Raw genomic sequence first — 25,658 nt, 5'->3', positions numbered from 1 at the left:
TTGGTTCTCCTCACCTCTCGGAGGCCGCTTCTCCCGAAACGGACGGGGCAGTTCTGGTCTCAGCAGGAGGCGGCTGTCACTGTGCTCTCTGGCCGCAGGGTGTCCTGGACACGGGAAGGAAACTGTCGGACGACAACACCATCGGGAAGGAGGAGATTGAGCAGCGCCTGGCGCAGTTTGTGGAGCACTGGAAGGAGCTGAAGAAGCTGGCCGCGGCGCGGTGAGTGGCGGAGGGCACGGCACCCGCTGGGCTCGGAGGCCTGCACGGAGCTCCGGGCCCTCCCGCCGCCTCCTGGACCCTTTCCTTGGTGTGCGAGGCCACGGGTGGCTGGCTCCAGAGCCACCTCTGACAGGCCCCTGCTGAGCTGGTTCCAGTATGAGAATCAGAACCCAGCACGTGTCCCAGAATTTCCCGTTTGCCCAGCACTGTCTCTGCTTGGTGGTTGCAGAGCTTGACTGAACCGCTTACGCCCCACACTTGTCAGTCTTTCTGAGCATGTTAGCCATTAGGGTCAAAGTTGGAAGAAGTCCTGCTGATTCTCTGTCTGCTGCACATAGGGGCCAGCGGCTGGAGGAGTCCTTGGAATACCAGCAGTTCGTGGCCAACGTGGAAGAGGAGGAGGCCTGGATCAATGAGAAGATGACCCTGGTGGCCAGTGAGGATTATGGAGACACACTTGCTGCTATCCAGGTCAGAGAAGCCGGAGGCCCGCCTGCTTCCTTCCTTAGCGCTGCCTCTGGTCACCGTGTTCCTGCGGGTTTGCTCAGGGCTGTGCTCTTACCAGGGGACCACAGAGCCCGCAGCCAAGGTCTCATTGGTTGACTTTTGCCCTCAAGCTCTTAGGCTAGAGATGTGCCTCTGTAGACAAAACGGGCGTGACTTTGTGAGCCCCAGTGCCTGGCCCTGTTGTCAGTTAGGCCGTATCATTGGGATCGTTACCACGATTACTAGCGCTCTGTTGCTTTCTGTGGCCACCGTAACAAACGCGCCCACGGGTGGCTTTAAAACAACAGACGTTTATTGTCACAGTTCTGGAGGCCGAAGCCTGAGGTAAGGGGTAGACAGGACCTTGCTCTCTGAGACTCCTGGGGGAGGAACCCTCCTGGCCTCCAGCTCCTGGTCGCCCCCGGCGTTCCTTGGCTTGTGGCAGCATCACTCTAACCTCCTCTTGTACTCAGCGGCTGTCTTCCCTCTGTGCCTGTCTTCCCATGGCATTCTCTCTGCGTGTTTCTGGGTCCAGACTTCCCTTTTCTTAAAAGGACGTTGTCGTCGGAGTAGGACCCAGCCTCATGACCTCATGTTTCCTTGGTCACCTCTGCAGAGGCCTCACGTCCCCAGTCACAGGCGCCAGGGCGTAGGAATTGGTATCTTTTAGGGGCGCACAATTCGCACACAGTGCTGGTTAACTGTCGCTCTGTGAGCGCCCTAAAAGCAGCAGCTTCTCGTTTCCCTCGTTCTGTGGATTGGGGCCTTCCCTCTGCTGCTTTCACTCGGTCCCTCACGGCTGCATGGAGACCGAGGGCAGCGGGCTGACGGCCAGGATGGCAGCGCTCACATGGCTGGCAGCTGTCCCTCCACGTGCCTCGGCCTCGGCGGCTGGACTGGCTTCCACAGGCAGCGTCCGCGAGGGCTCTTCGGCCTCGCCTCCGCGGAACAGCACTGTCCCCGCGGCCTTCTGTGGTCGCAGCAGTCAAGGCCGCCGGGGTCATGGGTGGAGGAATCGAAAGGGAGACTGCCGATCGGCCCCTTCAGAAAGGCCTCCCCTGGCGTCACTTCCCAAGGCCAGTCCCCCGCCGGTCACTCGCGCTGCAGCCTGGTTTTACTCCTTCATAACGACTCATTTATGTCTACCCGTCGGCCGTCTGCGTCCCTAGCTAGACTGATGGTGTGAGGGCACGCGCCTTCCCGGTCTGTTACCCTCGGTCCCGCGGCTGGCACACTGCACATGCCAGGCACTCAGCACCTTGCTGCCTCCCCTGCAGGGCTTACTGAAGAAGCACGAGGCCTTCGAGACAGACTTCACTGTGCACAAGGATCGTGTGAACGACGTGTGCACTAATGGACAAGACCTCGTTAAGAAGGTGAGTCCTGCCCGCCGGGAGGACCCGGTCTCCGACGCCGGGACTCCCGCCTGCTGACACCTCAGTTGTCCCACACTCGCCCCGGGATAGTCACCGAAGGTTTGCGCCAGGCCAGTAGCAAGCCCTTCCCTGCTTCACAAGGAAGAGGAAGGGGACGTGACTGTCGGCCGTTCTCCCCGGTTTGCGCCACAGCACTGCCTGCCTGAAGCAGAGCGGCGCCCGCTGGTCCTTCTGTGGCGCCGGCACTTCCCCCGTGTGCTGTTCTCGTTTGTTTCCCAAGTAACAAAGCCCGTCATAGAGAGAGGAGGCGCGCACGGGAGCGAGTCGTAAATATTCCCCATCGAGCCACCACCAGAGACCACTGGCCGGGCCTTGGCCCAGCCTTCCACACTTGCTCTGCACACATCCAGCTCCCAGGATGGCGTAGATGCCTCACTGGCTTACACCCTCTGTAACACCTGCGACCTGGCTGTGACACAGGACGTGTTAGACGTGAATCTGTCAAATCGCAGGTTTGTTTGCTGAGTTAGCCTCTCGATGGAGGAGGAGGGCTTGGTGCTCCCTCCGGAGCAGGGAGCTGCTCCCGCTGCAGTGCCCGAGGCAACGTGTCCCCGCCGCCGGGAGTGAGTCTCCACCGGTCGCTTAAGTACAAGGACAAACAGACCACAAGACAAGCAACTTTTCTCTTTTTTTTTTTTATTTTTTTAAATTACTTTATTGATTAAGGTATCACATATTTGTCATCAACCCCCTCCTCCCGTTCCCTTCCCAAACCCCCCCCCCACGCATGCCCCCCTCCCCCTGTTGTCCGTGATGACAAGCAACTTTTCACCAGTATTCCTGTCTCAAACCATCCGTCAGTAAGCTGCCTTATCACAGGGCTTGGCCAGTAATCAGGCCTTTGAGACAGACTAGAGATTGGTCCATAGGCGGTAACAACGTAGTAAAAATCAGTTTCACTGGAGAGGTTTTCTCCTGCCCTGGGGGGCGAATTAACTAGTGAAACGAACTCGAGACGGAGGATGTAGAGATGTAGGTGAAAGCTCTGCAGCTCCCCACCCTGTGCTGCTGCTCTTCACCGTGACGGGCCTGGGTCGTGGACCTCCTTCAGCCTCTGGCCAGAGGCCAGTGCCTCTCGCCCTCAGCAGCAGCCTTTGCTTCCTCCCTGCCTTTCTCTCAACTTCATGCTGACGGGGAGGATGTTTTCAGGTGTTTGAGACTAAGTTTCAGTCTCCACAGTGTCAAAGCACTTTCTGAACCATTGTTTTTATTGACTGTGTGATAGCCATTCTTTGGGTGTGTAGTATTTTTTCTAAGTGGTAATTTGGGCTTTTTCCAGTGTTTTGCTATCAAAAATAACGTCGATACATCATTGTGACTTAACATTTCAGTCTGTCCCTCACTATTCCTGTAGAACTTCCTTAAATGGAACTGCAGGGTCCATCTTCTTAAGGCTTTCTCTGTTGCTCTCAGAAGCCTTACCCGCTCCTCTCCCCCGCGGTGGATGGCACACGTGGCGCCTCTTCCAGAAATGGAGGCCTTCCGGGCAGGGAGGGCCAGGGCGGTCACTGCAGGGAGGTGAGGCTGACCAGAGCGTGCCTTCTCTTCATGGCCTAGAACAATCACCACGAGGAGAACATCTCTTCCAAGATGAAGGGCTTGAACGGGAAAGTGTCCGACTTGGAGAAAGCTGCCGCCCAGAGGAAGGCGAAGCTCGACGAGAACTCGGCCTTCCTTCAGTTCAACTGGAAGGCGGACGTGGTGGAGTCGTGGATCGGTGAGCGCTGTCGGAGGCCCCACGTTGCCCAGCCCAGCCAGCAGGCTTGCCCCGGGCCCGCGGCACCGCCACTCCCTTTGCAGTGGGTTTTCTTCTGCAGAGGAGGAGCTGATCACATGTGGGCAGAGAGCCCGCCACCAGGGCACACCCCTGGCGGCAACAGCAGGAGCCAGTGTCCTCACCCAGAGTCCCAGCTTCTCACACACACAGGCCCTTGGCCTGGGAAAGAAGCAGTGGCCGTCACAGCGGCAACAAACGCGCACCGCAGCCGGCACCGGGCGGCGGCAGCCCTGCCCCTCGCTGCTGGGTCCAGGGTGTGGTCAGCCTCCCCGAGAGCAGGAAGCAGCCTGGTTTGGGGACCAAGTGGCCTTAGTGATTGTTATCACTTAAGTAGCGATTGAACCTACTCTTCATGACGCACATGGAGAACGGGGGCTGGGGCAGGAGCAGGCAGGTACTGTGGCTCAGAGACTGCTGTTGGTAAAGTTGGCATTTAAACCGAGGAGGAGAGGTGCATTTCCCATGCTTGGTTTTCTAGGTGAAAAGGAGAACAGCTTGAAGACAGACGACTATGGCCGAGATCTGTCTTCTGTCCAAACTCTCCTCACCAAACAGGTCAGTGGTGGCCCTGGATGACTGATGGAGAGTCACTCCAGTAGTATTTCCTGGCAGATAAATGACGGCCGGCATCTTTCACTGAGACATTTGACTCCGCTACGTTGGTCCTAGGGACTCGGCAGTAACAAGATCCAGTCCTGGTCCTCGGGAGCTTCCGCACTAGGCGTGTGCGGTGGCCTGACTGGGCTTACACGCAGTGTCTGACCTCAGTGCCTGCGGGGCAAGGGGGCGGGGAAGAGGCTGCTGTCAGATTCCGTGGTCTGAGGGACAGGCAGGAGAGGAGGCGGGTGTGACCAGGGCAGGACCAGGTGGGGCCTCCAGGCTGACAGGCTGGCCAAGGCACCAGCCAGAGGAGTCCGAGTCTCACTGTGGTCACTGCAGATGACTCCCGACTCCTGTTCCAGGAAACCTTTGACGCCGGCCTGCAGGCCTTCCAGCAGGAGGGCATCGCCAACATCACTGCCCTCAAAGATCAGCTGCTGGCCGCAAAGCACATTCAGTCCAAGGCCATCGAGGCCCGGCACGCCTCCCTCATGAAGCGATGGAGCCAGCTTCTGGCCAACTCCGCCACCCGGAAGAAGAAGCTGCTGGAGGCTCAGAGTCACTTCCGCAAGGTGAGGGTGGGCCGGCCAGGCAGTGGGGACCCGTCTTCCACTTGCCAGGCTCTGCGTCCGTTTGGCACAGAGGTTCTGCACAAGGGCGTGGCATCGGCTTCAACCAAGGCAGTGAGCTCCCTGCCTTGTGAGTGCCATTCAGAAACGCCGGGCAGGCTGAGTTCCCCGAGGCCAGGGGAGGGGTGGCAGGGAAGACAAGTGGGAGTGGGAGAAGGGAGCCACGCCAGCCCGTGCCGTCTCAACCCTGGTGCCAGGGAGCTCCCCTGCCGTTCCTGCCCCGCACCCGCCGCTCGCCCTCGGGATGTCCAGCTGGTGGCTGTCGTGACTCCGTCCCCTCTACTTTCAGGTGGAGGACCTCTTCCTGACCTTTGCCAAAAAGGCTTCTGCCTTCAACAGCTGGTTTGAAAACGCAGAGGAGGATCTGACAGACCCTGTGCGCTGCAACTCCCTGGAAGAAATCAAGGCCTTGCGAGAGGCCCACGACGCCTTCCGCTCCTCCCTCAGCTCAGCCCAGGCCGACTTCAACCAGCTGGCCGAGCTCGACCGCCAGATCAAAAGCTTCCGCGTGGCCTCCAACCCCTACACCTGGTTCACCATGGAGGCCCTGGAGGAGACCTGGAGGAACCTGCAGAAGATCATCAAGGTGCCCTCCCCCTGCTCCCTGCACTCCTGTCCGGGCTGTCGGCCTGGGACCCCGTCAGAGAAACCCCTTCAGCAGGAGGGCGAGGAGTCTCGGGCGGAGGAAGCGGGGTTTGTTTATCAGAAGTTACCGTGTCAGCATAGCACCCCTTACCTGTCATCTGTCAGTTCCACGGCACAGCGTGCCAGAGTTCTGGCAGGGGTTCGAGCAGCTAGAGAATTGCTGAGTGCTCTGAACTCGTGAGTGTCTCCCAGACTTCCCCCTGTGTCTTTGGGTTAAGGTTGACATAGTCCTTCCTGACCTCCAGAGCCAGTTTCTTGTGTTCAGCATCCGAAAACAGCTTCCTACTCCTTCCAGTGTGAAGGCCAGCTGGTCCCTTCCCCAGGGCAGAGCCGTCGCCAGCCCGGGCCTGTCTGTGCCAGAGGGGCTGGGTGACAGGGCTCCTGCCTCCCTTTGGTCCTTAGGAGAGGGAGCTGGAGCTGCAGAAGGAGCAGCGCCGGCAGGAGGAGAATGACAAGCTGCGGCAGGAGTTTGCGCAGCACGCCAACGCCTTCCACCAGTGGATCCAGGAGACCAGGTGCGGCCCCACCTGCTCAGCCCTGGGGCTCCCGGGCTGGAGACCCGGGCCTCCAGGTCGAGGGAAGCTTTGCATGAAAGCAGAAGGCATGCTGGGCGTTAAGGAAAGGGTTAGGAGTGGGAACCGGAGGGTGGGTGGCATTAGAACGTATTCTTGAAGTTACTTTTTCCAATGGCGGCGCGGGGGGGGGGGGGCCGAGGGGGGCAGTGCATGGCCCTGGGTTAGCCCTGAGCAGCAGCTCGGTGCCAGAGGGTGTGGGTGAGTGCAGGGTGGGTACTGATGTTGGTTTTGTTTTCTTTCTCGTGTCTCCCTCTCCCGATTGCTGCTGTTGGGACACCACCTTGTCTGGCGGCTGCTTGGATCCCACCTGCACAGAACGTATCTCCTCGATGGGTTAATATTGTCTTATTTCTCCGGGCTCGTGGTGTGGTGGTGTCTCCTGTGCTTGTCCCTCTACCCTCTGTCCCCCCGTGGCCTGGCTTTCGGAGGACCCCAGGATGGGCCTTCCTGCGCCCTCCTGCCCAGGGCAGGCTGTACTTCCCCTGCCCCGTCCCTGTCATCTTACAAGGAGTGTGTGCCCTGCCCCACAGCCCACCGTCCCTAACAGCCTGCGGTCTGGGGAGGGGAGCCACTCCCACCTTCCCGTTCCAATGCAAGTGCTCTTGGGTAAGGAATGTGACACGCCAGAAGGCCAGAGCCTCTGGTTCGTGCCTCTGCCTCACGTGTCCACTGGGACTGTGTTTGGTCCTTAGGAAGGCCGTGGGCATAAAGCAGGGTGCCCGTGTTTAGGGGACTCAGGCTGGTTCAGGAAGCCCCTAGCTGGGTACTGATCCCTCCCCAGCAACCCCAGTTTTCCTGGGGTGGGGGACAGGTGTCATTTACCCTGATCGAAGGCAACAGTGCCCTGTGTTTCCGAGTGATCAAGGCAGGGTTTGGGAGGAGTCGAGGAGGAGCAGGGCCCACCCGCCCGGTCCCCATAGGAGCCTCTTCCCCAGGCCTTGGCTTCTGGCTGGGCCGGTCATCTTTGCATTCTCTCCCAGGCCACTGTCAAGGCCAGGGTTGGTGGTAGCACCGTGTTTCACACTCGCACTCCTAAGGCTCTGCACAGGGGAGTGGAGCAGTGGGAGACGTGCCCACGGGTCTGTCCCCACGTGCTGAGGGCAGGAGGGTCAGCACTCAGCACTTAGAGAGCAGTTTCAAGCTTGAGCTCGTGAGCAACCCTGGTGTCTGCTTTCCTCCCGGGCCCCGTGGCTGTGTCTGCTGGTCCTGGTCTTGTCTCCGTAAAGTGCTGTGCTCCCCGTACTGTGTGGCTCCTCCCGGCCCTGCCCGGTCTCGCCCAGCCCATGTGCACTGCCCCGAGGCTGCCTGTCCCCGCAGCCGGCCCTCAGCTCTCCCTCCACCAGGTCCCTGCCTGGGCTCCAGGTTGCCCTGCCTGTGCACTGCCGCTTGGGCCTGTGGCGTGTGTCTGTCTCGGTATTGCTCTCGCCTCCCCTTCCTTTGGTGTATTCACTTGGTTTCTTTTCTTTAAATAGCATAGCATATCGTCGGGTCATTCGTGTCTATCAATATGAAGTTGGGGATGATCTGTCTGGAAGGTTTTTCTCCTCTTATTTCTCTTCTTACCTCACTGTGGTTTTACCAATGCACTCGACTTCCCAGGCGGCTCTGCTTTCTGACTAACCCACTGCCCTCGGCCGCTTGGGACAGAGGGGTCTGTCCTCCTCCCCCTGCACCAGCACCCAGCCTCCCACCCAGGTCCTGGGGGGTGCTTTGCCCTGGGGGATGCTTTGCCCTGGGGGACATGGCATGACTGTGAGTCTGATCTGCTGGGGTAGGAGGAAGCCTGGTGCCTTGCCTTGCTAGACACTGTGACCTTGGGGAGGTGTCAGAGCTAACCCTGGCTCACTGGGTGTTGAAGGGTAGGTTGGGGTAAATGTGGGTAGGGGGGAGGCTGGGCTAAAATCCCACTAAGGACACACAGTGTGACTTGTCTCTGCACGTGACCCCAGCCTGATTGTCGTCTTCGTTCACTGGTAGCCTTCTGTGACCTCGCACTGTTACGGGAAGATGGAGGCCCCCACAGCCCCTGCTCTTCAGAGCTCGGCCCTGGAAGGAGCCTCCGTGTTCCCAGTCCTGGGTCCTGAGTCTGGGGCTTCATCACAGCCACCTCCCTCCTTTGGGCAGAATTAGAAATGTTGTAAAATCCATGTCTAGTCATGATCTCTTAGCACCCAGTTTCTGTGTCTGAGAGGTCATCTGACAGCACCTCCCCTTGAACGTGGCTCCCCTCCTCCCTAAGGTCTCCCCGCCTGTCAGTGGCAGGTTTATGGGGTGTCTCTCTGACTGCAGAGGGGGTGCGCTGTCAGTCAGGCCTGCAGCCCATCTCTGCTCCTTTAAAGTCTGTTCCTGGGTCCATCACCAAATCACAGTGGGGCTGGGCCTGAGAGGAAGGGTGCTATCCTGGGAGCAGGCTGGCTGGGGCCCACCCGTTGGCCTTGGGCAGGTGGCTTGCCACATCGAGCGGCAGCTTCCCTCCTCTGAAACAGGAGAAATCCTGCCTGCCTGCTCTCAGGGCCGCCGAGGAAGGATAGCCAATAGCAGATAGGTGGTTTCCTAATAAAACGAACTGGACTGCAGGCCCTGTTTTATCTGAAGATAGTTCCCTTAGAGCTCGCTCAGGCCCCTCTCACCTCACTGTGCTTCCGTGTTTAGGTCCTGCATGGTGGAAGAATCCGGGACCCTTGAGTCCCAGCTGGAAGCTACCAAAGTAAGTGCCCCAAGGGCTCCTGGCTCGGCTGCGACCCTTCACCCAGCCCCCCCACAGGCCTGCCGGGTTCAGTCAGGCACAAGGTGGGCTGGTGGGGACCTGTTTTCCCCGTGGCTTCCAGTCGCCTGGGTCCCCACCAGTTTGAAGAGTCTTCGAGGATTGCTGCCTGGAGCCCTGCTCGAAAAGGAACAGGCTCCTCTGGTCCTTAGCATCTAGTTCCCCAGGCAGGTCTGCGCACTGCTTTGTGGCTCTCGCGTTGAAGTCTCCCTCTCCTGAGGCTGCTGGACTCTACCCCTCATCCCCACCCACCCTTCCCATTGCACACAGCCCTGCTGGTCTCAGGCTGGGCGGCCAGGGCCATTAGCCAGCTCTTGGGCTTGGTGACCAAGGTGAGAGCCCCTGACCCATACATCTTCCCCTCCCCTCCCCCCCCCCCCCCCCCCGCAGCGCAAGCACCAGGAGATTCGAGCCATGAGAAGTCAGCTGAAGAAGATCGAGGACCTGGGGGCGGCCATGGAGGAAGCCCTGATCCTGGACAACAAGTACACGGAGCACAGCACGGTGGGCCTGGCCCAGCAGTGGGACCAGCTCGACCAGCTGGGCATGCGCATGCAGCATAACCTGGAGCAGCAGATCCAGGCCAGGTACGAGCGCTGGCCCTGAGGGCTGGGGGAGAACAGTCTGAGCTGCCTGACCAGTCCCCCAGCGTCAGCAGTCCCATTACTGCTGTGGGGGGACTCGGTCCCGAATTCTATTCTTTCTTCCAGGAACACAACAGGGGTGACTGAGGAGGCCCTCAAGGAGTTCAGCATGATGTTTAAGTGAGTACCCCTGTACCCTGGGGTGGGCAGGGGCTCAGCAGGGCCGTGTGCTGAGCTGCCCTGCGCTTTGTGCTGCAGACACTTTGACAAGGACAAATCTGGCCGCCTGAACCACCAGGAGTTCAAGTCCTGCCTGCGCTCCCTGGGCTACGATCTGCCCATGGTGGAGGAAGGGGAACCCGACCCCGAGTTCGAGGCGATTCTAGACACTGTGGATCCAAACAGGTGAGCCTCAGGGAAGCAGTGGGGTTGGCTCTGCCCACTTCTCCCTCCTGCTCACTGCACTTGCCTCCCCCACCCCCCAGGGACGGCCATGTCTCCCTGCAAGAATACATGGCTTTCATGATCAGCCGTGAGACGGAGAACGTCAAGTCCAGTGAGGAGATCGAGAGCGCCTTCCGGGCCCTGAGCTCCGAGGGAAAGCCTTACGTGACCAAGGAGGAGCTGTACCAGGTCTGGGCCTCTGCTCCTGCCCTGGGGAGGGGGGAGGGGGCAGAGCTGAGTCTACAGTAACAGACCCCCACCTTGGAGCCCCCCCTGCTGGGTGCAGGTGTTTCATGCCCACGTACATGAATCTCAGTCTGGGCATTAACGTTTTTGAAGTCCCTCCAACCCCGCCTCCCTGTGGCTCACGGGCGCCCTCTTCCCCTCCAGAACCTGACTCGGGAACAAGCCGACTACTGCGTCTCCCACATGAAGCCCTATGTGGACGGCAAGGGCCGGGAGCTCCCCACGGCTTTTGACTACGTGGAATTCACCCGCTCGCTCTTCGTGAATTGATCCTCCGCTCCTAGGTTAGCCTGGCCCATGCTGCTTGCCCTGCCGCCGCCTTGCTGCATGTCAACTCATCTCTGTGCTCTTAAGGAGAATATTCTAGACAGTTACTTCCCACTGTAACCTTAACCTGCTTAGCTTGGGATGAAATGTAGAAAATGGTGCTTCGATGAACTGCTTCTGGTCCAGTCACAGTCGCCAGGTTGCAGGGGGACCCAGATTCCTTTGAAGCCAGCTGCCCCATTCCGACTCCAGAAAAATCTAGGCAGCTGGCTGGTTTCCCTCTTGTTCTCCCTCCACCCACCCACCCACGTTTGTTTTCATGTAAAAGACAAATAAATGACAACTCTCCCCAAAACAGTTGCCTGTCTTCATTTAGCTTCCATCAGAAATACAAAGCTCAGCACAGATGCAGCCTCACCCTCTGTACTGAGGGCCACAGCTTTGTCCTCAGGTGGCCACCTCCGCTGCCAGCTGCTCTAAGTCCTCTGTTTCTGAGGGCCCTTGTTCAGTGAACTCGGTGCTCAGCTGCCATACCTTCACGGTGCCCTTGGCATCGCCGGCCGCCAGGAGCTGCGTTTGCTGGCAATTGAATTCAAGACAGTAGACCGGGCTTCCATCCTGGGTTTGCCTGACTGAGACGGTGGGCTTCTGGGAGCTTTTCTGGAGATCAAACAGCTGCACGTCGCCTTCGCGGAGAGAGAGTGTGGGGTGAGAGGTCTGACTCTTCCCGGTTCCCTGTGCACTTGGGGAGAGACTCCAGAGGCCTCAGGCTGCCCAGTTCAGCTCCTTCCCCCACGAGGGAAGGCACCACCCAGGTGCAGCCTCTCCCCAGCCCAGCCTCCCAGGGCACTTCACTGGGTCCAGCCTGGTGCCCACTGCCCACCTTCTCCAGAAGCTGCCGCAAACACCAAGGGACGCACTGGGGACCAGCGCACAGCAAACAGGTACTTGTGGGACAGCTGCAGGGAGGTCAGGGGCTGGGCCTGCAGCATGGAGTACAGGTGGACGTGGCCATCGGTCCCTGCGCTCAGGAAGAGGTTCCTGGATGGGAGGTGGGGCAGAAAGCCAGGCGAGCGGATGAGTGCGGGTGTCCAGTACGGCTGGGCCTTCCTGCCAGACTTCTAGGCTCTCGGGCTCCTGGAAAGCCTCCCGGACCCCCAAACCTGGGGTCCTCAGTAAGGGCCAACCACCAGAGCTCATACGGAGAAACCTGGGCCCAGGAAGACTGCAGGTCCTTTGAGCAGGTACATGGTGAGGCCTGGTGGGGCTCCCTCACCCTCCCAGTGCCAGGGCCCTGTGGCAGGTGGAGGACGCCCCCCGGCCGGGCCTTCCCTACCTGTGGAAGGGGGAACAGCTCACAGAGTAGACAGGACCACCATGGGGGGAGAAGGTGAACTGCGCCGGGGCCCGCAGGCACACAGAGCTGGGCATCCGCGTGAGAGCCACCTCTTCCACTGCCAGGGAGCACTTGAGCGGGAAGCCGCCTTCCGTGCCCAGAACAAAAAGGCTGGGGTCAAAGCCGGAGAAAGCCACCGCCGTGGTTCCTACCTCGGTCTCCCCGCGGTGAGGCTGCGGAGAAAGGGATGGCAGAGCTGAGGGAGGCTGGTTAGTGTCCCAAAGGAGCGCAGGCGTGTCATGACGCCGTGGCCTAAAGAGCTTCCACAGCGAGTCCCGGCTCAGCTGGTGGCACTACTGCCGGTGCCCCCTGGTCCAGCTGCCCCCAAGGCTCACTCCCCAGGGAGGTCCCACAGGCCCGAGCTGCCTTCGGGCCATTTCTGGGGTTAGCGGCCTCGTACCTTCTTCAGCTTGGTGTTCCGCGGCAGCTGCTGCACAACCAGGGCAAAGCCCTCCGTGAGCTGCAGCTGGCCCGGCCCGGCCGCCTGCCAGAGCAGCACCTTCCCGTCCGTGGCCACACTCAGCACCCGGAAGCGGTGGCTGTAGCGGGGCTCAGGAAGCCACACCACCTGGGACAACAGGGTGTGCGACAAGGTTGAGAAAGGGACGCCTGCTGCCTGGCCTAACCCCCACCTCCCACATGGCATCCCCCGTGCCCCTCCCCTTCTCTTCCAGAAAAGAAAAACAGGAATCCCACGGCTTAGGCCTGGGAGTCAGCCAGCAGGGGCAGGCTCGGAGGGTTCCAAGGTCCCTCCCTGTCCCAGCAGAAAGCCAGGACAGTTGGAGGCTGGGAATGGCCCTGGGGGTGGCTCCTGAGGGGGTGGGGGTGACTCATGTCCTGGGAGCTCCAAGAATGCTGAAGGCAGCTGTCCAACTGCCAACCCCTGGTGACCTTCCTCCATGCCTGTGCCAAGGGGGCACCCTCTCTCCTGCTCTGCCTCAAGCCGGCCCACAACAGCAAGGCCCAGCTCAGAGAGGAGAGGTGCCCCCCGGCACACCCAAAACCTGTGCTCTGACCTGGTACACAGGGTCTGTGTGTGTGTCGTCCGTCAGGCCTGTGCGCCAGAGCAGTGGGTCCTCAGGACGGCTCATGTCCCACACCAGCACCTCGCCACTGTAGAGCCCCCCTGTGGGACCAAGCAGGCCGGGACAGGAGCTGACCCAGGCCCAGCAGCCCAGCTTCCTGGCCAAGCACCTGCCCTCCCGCCCACTGAGCCAAGATGTAGAGCCACTTCCCGAAAACCATCCAGAGGAGGAAAAGTCCGATCCCCCAGCAGGCCTCACTGTCCTGCTGTGCTTCACCCAGGACGTTCCTCCCACTGCCAGGCTGAGCTCCCCTGCCCAGCACAGTGAGTCCCTCTCCCTATCACCATTGGCTCCTACCACCAATGGCAGCCCCTGAGGTGCCTGCTCTTGTCCTGGCCAAGCTGCACCTCTGCATGGCCCACACCCCCTCAAGACTCAACTAAGGACACGTCTCCTCTTCCTCCAAGCTCCACGCCCGGCACAGGCCCACTCAGCATTCTCACCTGAGCACAGGGTCACCTGTGGTCTCTGCCTCTCAGTAGCTCTGCCCTGACTGTGCCCAGGGACCGAGGGCCCCCTGAGAGCCCCCCTTTGCCACCCTCTGCAGGTGGAAAGCAGACGCGGGGCAGGCTGAGCAGCTCACCTGCAATATGAGATGGCTGTGTGGGGTGGAAGGCCAGGCACATAACTGCGCTGGGCACCTCCACCACTGCTGACGGCTGCCGGGGGTTCAGGCCTCGCCGGTCCAGGTTCCAGGCACACACGAAGGACTTCAGCGTGCTCCAGTCCCCGTCATCCAGGCTGCACGGGGACATGCCCGAGCTGGCTCTGCCCCTCGGCCCGGGGCTTCATCCCGACCCACCCTTCAGCCCCACTACCCACAGATGGGCCTGTGTCCCCATCATACCTGCTGTACTTAGTAACAAAGTGGCACAGGCTTCTTCATGGCACCCCGAGGGCATGACTTTCTCTGGAAAATGGTCCCCGGGAACCAAGAATGGGCCCACACAATGGTGGGTGGGGGAACCCTCACACATCAGGAAACTGCTCATGGAGAAGGCGAGGCAGGCCCAGGGCTCACTGCCCAGGACTGGCCAGTGGGCACCATGAGTCCTGGGCTCGAAGGCCCTCCCTCCCTTACCACCCCACTGCCCGGGCAGCCTTGAGAAGAAAGTCCCAGAATGACCAAGCTCTGGGCCAACCCTGTGCAGACAGGGCAACAGATTCAGATGAGGGCCCGAGGGCCTCCCACTGCCCCACACCTGCCCCTGCAGCCACTCACCGGCCATAGGCACAGGCCACCACAGAGCCCGTGCTGTTCCAGGAGACACTGGTCACATGCAGACCCTGCCCTTGGGCTGGGGGATAGCCCAGGGTGTGCAGGCAGGTCACCTGCAAGAGACAGACCATCCCCAACCCTGAGCCCAAAAGCCACCCAGCAGTGGCCGCGATCCCGCCTGACAAAAAGCACAGCCCGGGGCCTCCCAAACCCCGGGAGCTGTCTGCGTCCGCCATGCAGCTCTGGCGGAAAATGTGGCGCCTTCATCCTGACATCTCCCCTCAAGAATGCTTCCAGGGTCCAGAGGCTGGGAGGGCCTTGGGAAGACACCAGGCCCGGGATTATGGCTGGACCCTGTTCTCACACAATTTCAAACCAACCCTTTGTCCAGCATGCCCCCTCTGTGCACACTCCCTGCTGGTTAGTCCCTCAGTAGCGGTCTCCATTATCAGATCAACTGCCGCTACATCACAGCACTTGTGTTCCAGTAATCCTTCTTTTACTTAATAATGCCCCATTCACATAACTTTTATTACAGTATATTATTATAATTGTCCTAGTTTATTATTGTTGTTGTTCACCCCTTACTGTGCCTATTTATATGCTAAACTTTGTCATTAGTATGCATATATATAAAAAAAACAATGTACATACAGTAACCTAACCTAACATCACCAACAGGTTCTGCAACTTTAAGTGAAACCATGTATAATGAACCGAGTTTTATCAGAGACTGATATAAACAAGAGGTAAGTTCCTAAGCATCTTACCAACATTATAATGAAATGACCTGAATAAAACATTATTCCAGGACCTACTGTATAGGGTTCGGTACTATCTACAGTTTCATGCATCCACTAGGGGTCTTGGAACATATCCCCCATGGATAAGGGGGAACTATTATATATACATTATTATTTATCATAACACGATAATTACATTGATTGTGCAAACTATACTAATAAAAGGGTAATATGCTAATTAGACTAGGAGACCTTCCGGGAGATCTTCTGGACGTCCTTCCGGACAAAGCCATGGAGGCGGGGCCAAGGCAGAGGCAGTTGGGGGTGAGCAGGCCAGCAGGGCGGCAGTTGGGGGCGAGCAGGCCGGCAGGCAGGTGAGTGGTTAGGAGCCAGCAGTCCCAGATTGGAGAGAGTGCAGGCTGGGCTGAGGGACACCCCCCACACTGTGCACGAATTTCATGCACCGGGCCACTAGTTTACAACATAAAACGATACTATGAAGGGAGGAAATTAGGGGATAATAGGGCTGTTTTATACTTCAATTTGGGGTATGTGTTTGCCAACACAGAATAGGCTTTGCTTCTGACCAGAAAAGACCCTAAGATTGGTCACAGGGACTCAGCTGGCAGCAACACACGTAAGGGAACCAAGGGGAAGGAAATGCCACAGCAAAGAGATCAATGGGAGGTCCATCAGGGATTGCTTCCTTATCTCTGGTTTCTAAGTTTTGGCAATGTTGTCGCATTGTTTATAGAATTTTTAAATTATGAGCGGCACCTCAGCCTTTCCGGGGCTACTGCAGCAATGCCAAGGACAGTGGTGAGTGTCAAGGCCAAACCCTGACAACAGCAGACAGAAAAAACGCACATTGGCCAAAAAAAGTGATTCCACTTAATGGGGAACAAACTAGAAATGGATGCAAAAGAAGAAAAAGTAAGGGATTCACTGTAGTTCTGTTATATAACAGCAAAATTTGAAAACACTCCTCTACTTGACATTCGGGGTCAGCTAGAAACTTTGGGGCTGTCTGGGGCTACACACCACATGGCCACTCAAACAAAGGGTGCGGCCCAGCCTCCCGCCTGTTACCTGTGGGAGGAGGATACATTTCTAGAAGCGAAGTTGCTGCCTGGATGCCCAGCAGCTGGGACTCAGCTAGAGGATAGTGTGTCTGTGCAGCGGGATACGATGGAACTGCTGGGAAGATGGGGCACCTTTATAGGAACTGACGTGGAGAGCTCTGGTTAGTAAGAAAGGTCACAACCAGCCCTGGCCGGTGTGGCTCATTGGTCAGAGCATTAGCCTGAAGGGTCTAGGGTTTGATTCCCAGCCAAGGGCACGTACCTGGATTGCAGGTTCCATGCCCAGCCAGGTTGGGGTGAGTGTGGGAGGCAACCAGTTGATGTGTCTCTCTCACATCGATGTTTCTCTCTCTCTCTCTCTCTCTCTCTCTCTCTCTCTCTCTCCCTCCCTCCCTCCCTCCCTCCCTTACTCCCTCCTTTCTACTCTCTCTGAAAAACAAAGGGAAAAATATCCTTAGGTGAGGGAGAGGAGGAGGAGGAAGAAGAAGAGGAAGAAGAAGAATAGAGGTCCTGGCCGGGTAGCTCAGTTAGTTAGAGCATCATCACAATACACTAAGGTTGTGGCTTTGATCCCTGGTCAGGACACATAAAAGGATCAACCAATGAATGTATAAATGAATAGAACAACAATCTCAATCTCTCTCTCTCAAATCAATTTTTAAAAATAGATATTTCTAAAAGAGGATAAAATAATACACACATGGACCAAACTAATCCATAGAAATGTGGAAAAGCCCTAATAATAAAGAACACAAAGCTTAACCTCTCTGAATGCAACTGTAACACGGGGCATAAACAATGCCGAGGGGGCAGAGAGAGAGGACACGCTGACATTTTAATGTTCATTACCTGCTCCTGTGCCCTGCTTAAAAAGATACAATGACTCCACGCTTTGGTTTGGCCTTGGCAACTGTTTTTCAGAGCGATTTTCAGGATTTCTCTCACATAAACTGACTGCCATACCCACCAGTGATTTGATGGGAACAAGGCAGCTGTATATCACTGGAAACAGACGGAGGGAAGACGGAGGAGAGGGCGAGAAAAGGGCTGAAGACCTCTGAATATGTAACTACTCATCTCAGTTTCTAAAGGAGGAAACATTATATAGAAAAAAGAAGTGTGGCCCTCGCTGGTTTGGCTCAGTGGATAGAGCATCGGCCTACGGACCGAGAGGTCCCAGGTTGATTCTGGTCAAGGGCACAAGCCCAGGTTGCAGGCTTGATCCCCAGCAGGGGGCGTGCAGGAGGCAACCGATCATTCTCTCTCATCATTGATGTTTCTATCTCTCCCTCTCCCGTCCTCTAAGTGTGGCCCTGGCCGGTGTGGCTCAGTTGATTAAATACCATCCCATGCTCCAAAAGGTTGCCAGTTCAGTTCCTGTCAGGGCACATACCCAGGTTTCGGATTTGATCCCTGGTTGGGGTGTGTAAGGGAGGCAACCAATGTTTCTCTCTCACATCGATGTTTCTCTCTCTCCCCCTTCGAATCCATAAGAACATTGTTTAAGTGTGAACCAGAACACAAAAGGCGCTGCAGACTGGGGTACTTAGCACTGAGTGAGCAGTGTGTCCACAGGCAACAAGCTGGGCAGAGTGCGATCCAGCCCAGTGTGAAGCAACAGCCACGGGCGCTTCCTTCATTCAGAGGCTCCCTGACCTCACAGCCAGGCCGTCTGTCTGGCTGAGTTTACAGCGACGGCTCTGAGCTGTGCCTGCAGAGCAAAAGGACCTGGAGATGCTGAAGTCACTAGAGCACAGTGGTGACACCAGACAGACCAAGACTCCAATCCCAGCTCAGCTGGATACAGGTATGTGACCTTGGACAAGTCACCTAGCCTCTCTGAGCCTTTTCCACAAGATCCTGACAGTTCTCATACTGGTCCCGAGGAGTCACCGGGAGGCACAGAGAAAGCCCTCGCCGCAGTGCCCGGGGAGACAGCCGAGTGAGCGATGGAGAGAATACGATGCGGACTGGGACCGCCCAGGGTCACACTGCCCCTGCTGCTACCAGCTATTCTGGACAAGTTACTGCAACGCTGAGTCTCCATTTCCCCAAACGTAGAATGGAGACAACGATGGCACCTACTTCAAGGGCAGCAGAGAAGACCACTGACGCATTCTTACAGAGCAGCGCTCAGCACGGGCAGAGTAAGACTCGGTGACGGCTGTTACCATGGCTGGTATTATTATTTGGGCGGAACAAAAGACGGACTTAAAATGAGACCGAGGCCTGACCTGAGGCATCCCAGGCCCTCCGGTTCTAGGTTCCTACCGTCTGCTGCGGCTCGGTCCAGTTCACCTCGAAGCCATCGAACGCGTGGCTCTGCCAATTCTTGTTCAGCTCTCGGATGACCATGGCCTCCACTCTCCGAAGAAAGGCTGCGAGCCCGGGGCCGTCGTGCCGGGGCCCAGGCAGCACGCCCACCGGCACGGGGGGCTCGGTCTGTACCTGGGCATCGGCATGCTTCCGGGTCTGAGCGGACGCCTCGGCAGTGGCAATGCTGACCGTCTGGCAACTTTTCTGGAGAAGATCAAAACCCCAGTCACCAGCCAGCTTACTCCCAGCATCACCTGCCCAGGGCACTCACCCGGCTCTGAACTCTCCTTCCATGTGGCTGCTTACCCTCAGGCTAATGGTCCTCAATTAATTCTGTCCTTTTCCTCCTTAAGTAGCTCATCTTTCTCAGGGGGTACCCAACCAGTGTGGTGTGGGTGGAGATGACCCCTCCGACCTCCCTGGTTGGGGTGTGTAAGGGAGGCAACCAATGTTTCTCTCTCAGAGGTGGGGAGGGGTACACATGACCTTGAAGACAGTCATGACCTCTAGTCGATTAGAGCACTGGGTCCCCGCAGTCACTGATTGGTTCAGAGGGCCCACGTGGCCCAGTAAGCGCCTGCCCTGGGACTTTGGGGGACAGACCCTTTTTGGTGAGGTTTCCAGAGTGCCCTTTTGAGATACTGACAGCTGTGAGTCATGTAACAACTTTAAACAAATGATGTGAAAGGAAACCAACTTTATCCTAACTTATCTGACATAAACAAGTTCCTACAGCATCTCATCAACATCGAGGACCGGTGGAATCTTAGAGCCAACAGTGGCTGACTTCACACACATTGGAACCTCTGGCCACCAGCAGAACACCCCAGCTTCTCCCTCCCTTGGCAGGCAGCCCCTCTAGTGGGGTACCTCCCAAGGTACCTCCACCCCGTCCCCGTGATCAAAGGAAACACATGTCTGTGATGAATTATTGGTTGAAAGCAGGTTACTCCCCAGCTGTCCTCTCCTCCACCCTGCCATCCGTTTCAAGTTCCTAGTCCCTTGTTGAGCTGGGCACAGCGACAGACATCAGATCAAGGCAGGAACTACAGCCCACCTTCCTCACAATCATGACCAATCCTTACCAAATGGGGGGTCCTACAGCCCCGAGATTATTGTCATCTATGAGACTCTCCTCGAGTAGTCACTCATCAGGCACCTGCGTCCCCAGGGCAGGGCCAGGCACCAGGCCAGTTAGGGAGCTGGGAGGCTGGAAGCTAGGCCCACCAGGGCAGCTCCTGGTAGAACACGGAGCACACTCAGCACATCCCCATGTTCCCCTCACATTCTATTAAACTCGCTGCTTGTCCATCTCTCATTAAACTTGAGTTCCTCCAGCATAAGAACAGTCTGCTCTGTCTTGGTGTGTCCAGCACTTTCCTGGTATTTGGCACATAGTACAAGTTCATGTATACTATATATGCATGTGTGTATATGTCCATACACATATATGCACACACATACGTTTACTAAGCATCAACTTGCCAGGCACTGTGTGGGTACCATGGATATAGCAGGGAAGGAAAAGTGCAACATTCGTGCAGCTGAGTAACGTACAGGGCTTGGGTGCAGACAAGTAAACAACCTCCAACGCCAACGGTGCTAATGCAGCGGAGCGTGGGAGAGAAGGCAACAGCTAGGGCGGCTCCGGGGTCCGGTGGCAAAGGAGCCTCTCGGGAAGATGGCATTTGAGCTGAGGTGTGAAGGACAAGGAGCCAGCCAAGTGGAGAGCGAGCGGCAGGAAATAGTTTCAGATGGGGCGGGGCGGGGGCGTGGAGGGGGGAGCGAGAGGTCAGAGCAAAACCCATCAGCAGAAGAGGTCCGGTGCCCGGGCCTGGGGAGTGAGGGAAGGTGGCACGTGGGAAGGACTCTGAGAGCCAGGACGGAGTTAGGGTTTCCCTCTAGGTGTGAGCCACTGGGCGGCGTGAGCAGGGCCATGACATGGCACTGGGCTGGGCCTCCGGCTGCGCGGGGAGAAGTGGGGGAGCAGCAGAGGGACAGGTGTCCCTGCTTTGAGACCCAGGGGGATGTGAGGGCGAATTCTAGAACAGGGAAGCAGTTCTGGGGGACCGCCTTTAGACTGAGATGCCTTTCACACATCCAGAGAGGTCGCAGGCACGAGGTTCTGGAATGCAGCCGACCAGATATAACCTGAAGCCACAGAACTGGAGGAGTCCACCAGGGAGCGTGCACCTGAGGAATTCCTATCTTAATCTGCAGAGGGCCAGATCCTGGACTTCGGTTTGAGAACCAGGTGTACAGAGTCTAGGGCAGTGATGGCGAACCTATGACACACGTGTCAGCACTGACACACGTAGCCATTTCTGATGACACGTGGCCGCTGAGGCAGCCGCATGCCGAGGGTGAAACATTGCTGCTCCTGAGGATGAAACATTTGTGAAATAATGTTTTTTCCTCAAAGTGACACACTACCCGAGTTATGCTCAGTTTTTTGGCGAAGTTTGACACACCAAGCTCAAAAGGTTGCCCATCACTGGTCTAGGGGATTGGGCTTGGGCGCTCACGTGATTTCTTCTGCCAAATGGGTCTTGTAAGAATACTTCTGTGGGATGCAACGAGATTGCTGATCAAGCTTGAAAGCCCAGTGCTATTCAGGTGGAGGGAGTTGTGAGCCTTCAGTGACCAGTCCAGCTGCCTGAGATAGAGGGCTCCTAACCATCCCTCTGTTCCTCTGCTTTTTCTCTTTTTAAAAAATATGATTTCAGAGACGAAGAAACATCAATGATAAGAATCATTGATCGGCTGCCTCCTGCACGCCCCCTACTGGGGGTTGAGCCTGCAACCCGGGCATGTGCTCTTGACAGGAACTGAATCCTGGACCCTTCAGTCTGCAGGCCGACACTCTATCCACTGAGCCAAACCGGCTAGGGCCCTCTGCGTTTCTCAAACTTGGCTGACATTGGAATGACCTGGAGACTGGAAAATGAATGCCTGGGGCATACCCTTCAGCGATTCTGGCTTAATTGGCAAGTGGTTTGACCTTCGACTCTGGTTTTATTAAAGCTCCCAGGTCATTCTAAATATTAAAGCTCCCAGCAAAATTTGACTACCACTGATTTAATCCATCATACTTCCCAAAAGATTTATCTTTCTGAAGCCCAATTCTAAATGTAGGGCGCATTTTTCTTTCTTTTTTTAAAAACTGTGGTAATGCCCTGGCCAGTGTTTCTCAGTGGTTAGAGCGTCACCCTGTGCACCAAAGGGGTCATGGGTTCCATTCCCAGTCAAGGGCATATGCCTGGGTTGCAGGTTAGATCCCAGACCTGGTCAGGGAGCATCGGGAAGGCAACCAATCACTGTCTCTCTCACATGGATGCTTCTCCCTCCCTCCTTCCTTTCCACTCTATCTAAAATCAATGGGAACATATCCTTGAACCCCAGAGCAGTCTGACCTGTGACACTAAATTGTCTTCCAGTCTTGGGGTTCTCTCCCAGTCTAAAATCCTGGCTCAGTTGGTTGGAGCATCAACAAAAACAACAAAAAAATTGTGGTAATGCTCAGCGGTTGCCCATGGACCTCTGAGCCAGGAGGTCATGGTTTGATTCTGGTCAGGGTGCATGCCTGGGTTGCGGGCTCAATCCCCAGTATGGGGTGTGCAGGAGGCAGCCAATCGATGATCTCTCCCTCTCCCTTCCTCTCTGAAATCAATAAAAAAATATTTATTTTTTAAAAATCTCCTTCAGTAAGATAGGAGGCTGATTCAAGTGAACCAACCTTACAAATAAAAGCCTAGAATCAGTTCTACAGGTTAAAACTATCGACAACAAAATTAACACGCTTCAATCACATTCTTTAAAAAACAACAAAAGCCTGAATCAGTGTTCCCAACCTGGAGTCTTCTAAAATCGGAATCTTCAGCAAGCAAGAGGCCAAGTGCTTCTTTAAAAGCCAGTGAGTTGCACGTGTACCTGTGATAAGGACATAATTAAATATCCACTGCCTTTACTTTTTAACCAGAATGGTCCCTCCGCAGCATGGGCAAGTGGCAGTGCGCTGAGCCTGGCTTGAGACCTGCACACCGTCGCCCTGAGGCAGGGGTGGGGAACATCCCCGGCAGAGGCATTACGGGGTCGAGTTAATTAAACGTTTGATCAAATATAGCTGGTAATTTTTAAGCTGATAATTCTGTGTGGCCCATGAATGATGTTATAAATATCCAAACGGCCCTTCCCCGCCCCTGGCCTAAGGCAAGAAGTGTGGGTGAGGACCTGAGCTCTGCGAACACCTGTGTAGCAAACTCAACCTCAATTTTCTCTCCTGGGAAATCCTATCACTCTGCTGACCTGCCTCTGCTTACCCTGCCTGACCTCACCTGGGGCCATTCTCCCTGCCCCTCAGTCCTCTCCAGCCCCACCTGCCTCCTCAGATTTGCTCTGACCCCACGGGCTTTGCATCTGCAGTTTGCTCTGCCAGGACCCTTCTACCTTAGACATCCCCGTGGCTAACTCTCTCCAGTCTTTGTTTCAATGTCACGCTCTCAATGAGGCCCACTCGGCAACTCACCGTCTCACTCCCCAACCCATACTTTAAAAAAAAAAAAGTTTTAAAAAATTCTTTTTTAACATATTTGTATCAATTTCAGAGAGGGAGGGAGAGAGAGAAACATCAATGATGAGAAGCACTGATCAGCTGCCTCCTGCACGCCCCCTACTGGGGCTCAGGCCGAAACCAAGGTTCCTACCCTTGACCCAAATCTAACCCGGGACCCTTCAGTCCGCAGGCCCATACTCTATCCACTGAGCAAAACCGGCCAGGGCTTATTTTATTTTATTTTAGAAAAAGCAAGGGAGGCAGGAAGGGAGGGACAGACAGACAGACAGACAGACATCGACGGGCTGCCTCCCGGACGCGCCCCGACCGGTTCCTCCCGGACCGAACCCGCCCCTTTCTGGTGCACGGGACGACGCTCCAACCGAGCCACCGCGCCAGGGCCCAAACCACCCTGCTATCCCCTCGCCCTTCTTTATCGTGTCCGTGGCACCCAACACGCCGCACAGTTCACTGACACGCGGTTTATTTTCCAGCCCCGCAAACAGCCGCCCACGTGGCCCCGGCAGGAACCCAGCGCCGAGCGCCCGCACCGCGGCGCCCAGTCCGCGCGCAGGCCCCTCGGAGACCGGCCCCCCGGGCGCTGCCCCAACTCCCCAAAGCTCCTCTTTTTGTGCGCTTCTGATTAAACCGCAAGAACCGGCTTATCTAGCGCTGAAGGTGCGGTGTGCGCATTTTTTTAAACGAAACAATGTGAAATGCTGAAAACCTGCAGTTCACACAAAATCCTTCCCAACTTAGGGCTGTTAGAGGTTTCTTTAAAAAACAACAACAAAAACGCCTTTAGGTTGCTGTTCAAAGACTGAGGAAACTGGGGCGAAAGCATCCCAAAGATCAGCTCCTGTATATATTAAAATATTAAAATATAAGAAGAAAACGGTGGGACGCCAGAACCTGGCCCGGCGGCCTCGCGCGGCCCTCACCCTGCCGCCCGCGTCGCCCCGAGCCGGGCCCGCGCCCTCACCGTCTCCCCGCGGATGCCCTGGACGCCCCTCCACTGGGAAGGCACGGACACCACGCCCAGGGTCTCGTCCCGCAGCGGCCCCGGCCGCCCGGGCCCCTCCGCGCTCGCAGCCCCGCCTGTCGCCAGCGCCACGGCACGCCCGCTTCCCGCCAGACAGAGCTGCCTGGGCAGCGCGCGGGTTGCCATGGAGACGGCTCCGCCCTCTCGCGCCGGCGCACTCCAGCGCGACCTTCGCCCCCGCACCTCCAGAGCGGAAGCCTGGGGCAGTGAGGCTATCGGCGCCATCTTTGAATTGGTCAGGACGCTTCCTTCAAGACCCAGGAAAAAGAGATCAATTATTCTTTTTAGCCGGTGCTGTGAGAATGACCAGTTTTAGATACACCATCCCCCGAATTGGCACGCTTGAGGCATGCGCGGCTTCTCCCGTGAGGAGGGAAGTGCGAAAGTGAGCCGCCCGCGCCAGGCTCAAAGATGGCGCTGAGCGGGCGGGCGCCTGGGCGAGCGCGGGAGGCTGCGGCCCGGCAGGCTGGCGAGTTCTAAGACCTGCAGGCCCTGGAGCCGCGGGGCAGCCTGGGCCTCCCAGCAGAGCCAGCTCCGCGCTGCTCCCGTGGGCGGCCACCCCCAACTCAAGTGCTCGGCCTCCGATCACCTCCAGTTTCTGCCCCAATAGAAGGATCATTTCAAATACCCACATGCGGAGCCAGAGGGATTGGATAGGTGAAAGGCCCAAATGAGGTTGCCTACAGAAAAAGCCTTGTTAAATCAAAAGTAAAGACGCAGTTACTGCCCCAGCGGGTTTGGCTCAGTGGATAGAGCCTTGGCCCAGGGACTGAAGGGTCTGGGGTTCGAGTCCGGTCAAGGGCATGTACCTCAGTTGCAGGCTTGAGGCAACCAATCAATGTTTCTCTCTCTCTTGTCTCTCCCCTCCACTCTCTCTAAAAATCAATGGAAAAGTACAATTGAAATTTCTTTTGAGAGCCAAATTTTTTAAACTTAAACTTCTTCTAACGCCACTTCTTCAAAATAGACTCGCCCGGGCCGTGGTATTTTGTGGAAGAGCCACACTCAAGGGGCCAAAGAGCCGCATGTGGCTCGCGAGCCGCAGTTTGCCGACCATGGCTTTAGGCGATGCTTGCCTGTGGAGGGGGAAGGGAAAGGAACTAACCTGCCCCAGGGAGGGAGAGCAGGACTGGGACCTGGTTTTGAGGGGATTTAAAAGGCTGGGCTTTTAGGGAAGGTCTGAACGGAGGATTTAGTATTTATCAGTTTTATGCTGATGTACCAAAAAGAGATTTATTCTTTTAACTTCCTCTGTGCTGGGTGTGGTTGGCAAATGGCACTAATTGGATTTCTGCTGTCTCCCTGAGTAGGGTGATTTAAATTATTTACCCTCGGGTTGGGGAGGAGACATGCAAATGATTTACTCCTAAGTGTCCTCGGTTTAGGGAGGATAGGCTAGGATAGGAGTTACCAGGTGGATGCAGACCGTGTGGCGTCTAGATTTCCTGAATGGCTGCAAGCTGCTGTGTACCTATCTGTCTCGGTTTCCCTATTCCACTTGTCCTGGCTGCTCTCACTACAAGGAAAGAACCAAACAAAATTCTTCTTGT

At 56.7% G+C, this 25,658-nt stretch overlaps 2 protein-coding genes across 6 annotated transcripts in view; one reads left to right on the top strand and one right to left on the bottom strand.

Moving 5' to 3' along the window:
* SPTAN1 (spectrin alpha, non-erythrocytic 1) overlaps positions 1-11,028 on the top strand; it is a 59,573-nt gene extending 48,545 nt beyond the window's left edge. For all 5 annotated transcript variants that reach the window (XM_079791252.1, XM_079791251.1, XM_079791250.1 and 2 more), the window contains 15 exons: positions 99-220; positions 559-691; positions 1,984-2,082; positions 3,700-3,859; positions 4,398-4,474; positions 4,882-5,091; positions 5,438-5,734; positions 6,196-6,308; positions 6,684-6,701; positions 9,021-9,075; positions 9,523-9,719; positions 9,843-9,896; positions 9,975-10,121; positions 10,202-10,349; positions 10,551-11,028. In XM_079791252.1, the coding sequence (XP_079647378.1) occupies positions 99-220; positions 559-691; positions 1,984-2,082; positions 3,700-3,859; positions 4,398-4,474; positions 4,882-5,091; positions 5,438-5,734; positions 6,196-6,308; positions 6,684-6,701; positions 9,021-9,075; positions 9,523-9,719; positions 9,843-9,896; positions 9,975-10,121; positions 10,202-10,349; positions 10,551-10,676 (1,956 nt within the window). In that variant the 3' untranslated portion in view covers positions 10,677-11,028. The remainder of the gene's footprint in view (positions 1-98; positions 221-558; positions 692-1,983; positions 2,083-3,699; positions 3,860-4,397; positions 4,475-4,881; positions 5,092-5,437; positions 5,735-6,195; positions 6,309-6,683; positions 6,702-9,020; positions 9,076-9,522; positions 9,720-9,842; positions 9,897-9,974; positions 10,122-10,201; positions 10,350-10,550) is intronic.
* Positions 11,029-11,110: 82 nt separating this feature from the next.
* Positions 11,111-24,249, bottom strand: DYNC2I2 (dynein 2 intermediate chain 2). The gene is made up of 9 exons (XM_079791253.1): positions 24,049-24,249; positions 18,470-18,718; positions 14,377-14,486; positions 13,738-13,895; positions 13,086-13,195; positions 12,470-12,637; positions 12,010-12,242; positions 11,557-11,714; positions 11,111-11,359 (listed from the first exon to the last, which is right to left on the bottom strand). Exons 1-9 carry the CDS (start codon positions 24,232-24,234, stop codon positions 11,121-11,123), a joined length of 1,611 nt encoding a protein of 536 aa, XP_079647379.1. The 5' UTR covers positions 24,235-24,249; the 3' UTR covers positions 11,111-11,120.
* Positions 24,250-25,658: the final 1,409 nt, after the last annotated feature.

This window comes from Cnephaeus nilssonii (genome assembly GCF_951640355.1).
Source record: "Cnephaeus nilssonii genome assembly, chromosome: 14".
Taxonomy (NCBI): Eukaryota; Metazoa; Chordata; class Mammalia; order Chiroptera; family Vespertilionidae; genus Cnephaeus; species Cnephaeus nilssonii.
This window is presented reverse-complemented; position numbering and strand designations above follow the sequence as displayed.

What these genes read in the sequence shown, in the direction of transcription:
- DYNC2I2 (XM_079791253.1), bottom strand. Translation starts at nt 24,234, where the DNA reads ATGGCAACCCGCGCGCTGCCCAGGCAGCTCTGTCTGGCGGGAAGCGGG. An exon ending in AGGGCATCCGCGGGGAGACG is followed by an intron (nt 18,719 to 24,048) that starts GTGAGGGCGCGG and finishes GATCTTCTCCAG; the next exon opens with AAAAGTTGCCAGACGGTCAG. An exon ending in AGCTGTTCCCCCTTCCACAG is followed by an intron (nt 11,715 to 12,009) that starts GTAGGGAAGGCC and finishes CCTCCCATCCAG; the next exon opens with GAACCTCTTCCTGAGCGCAG.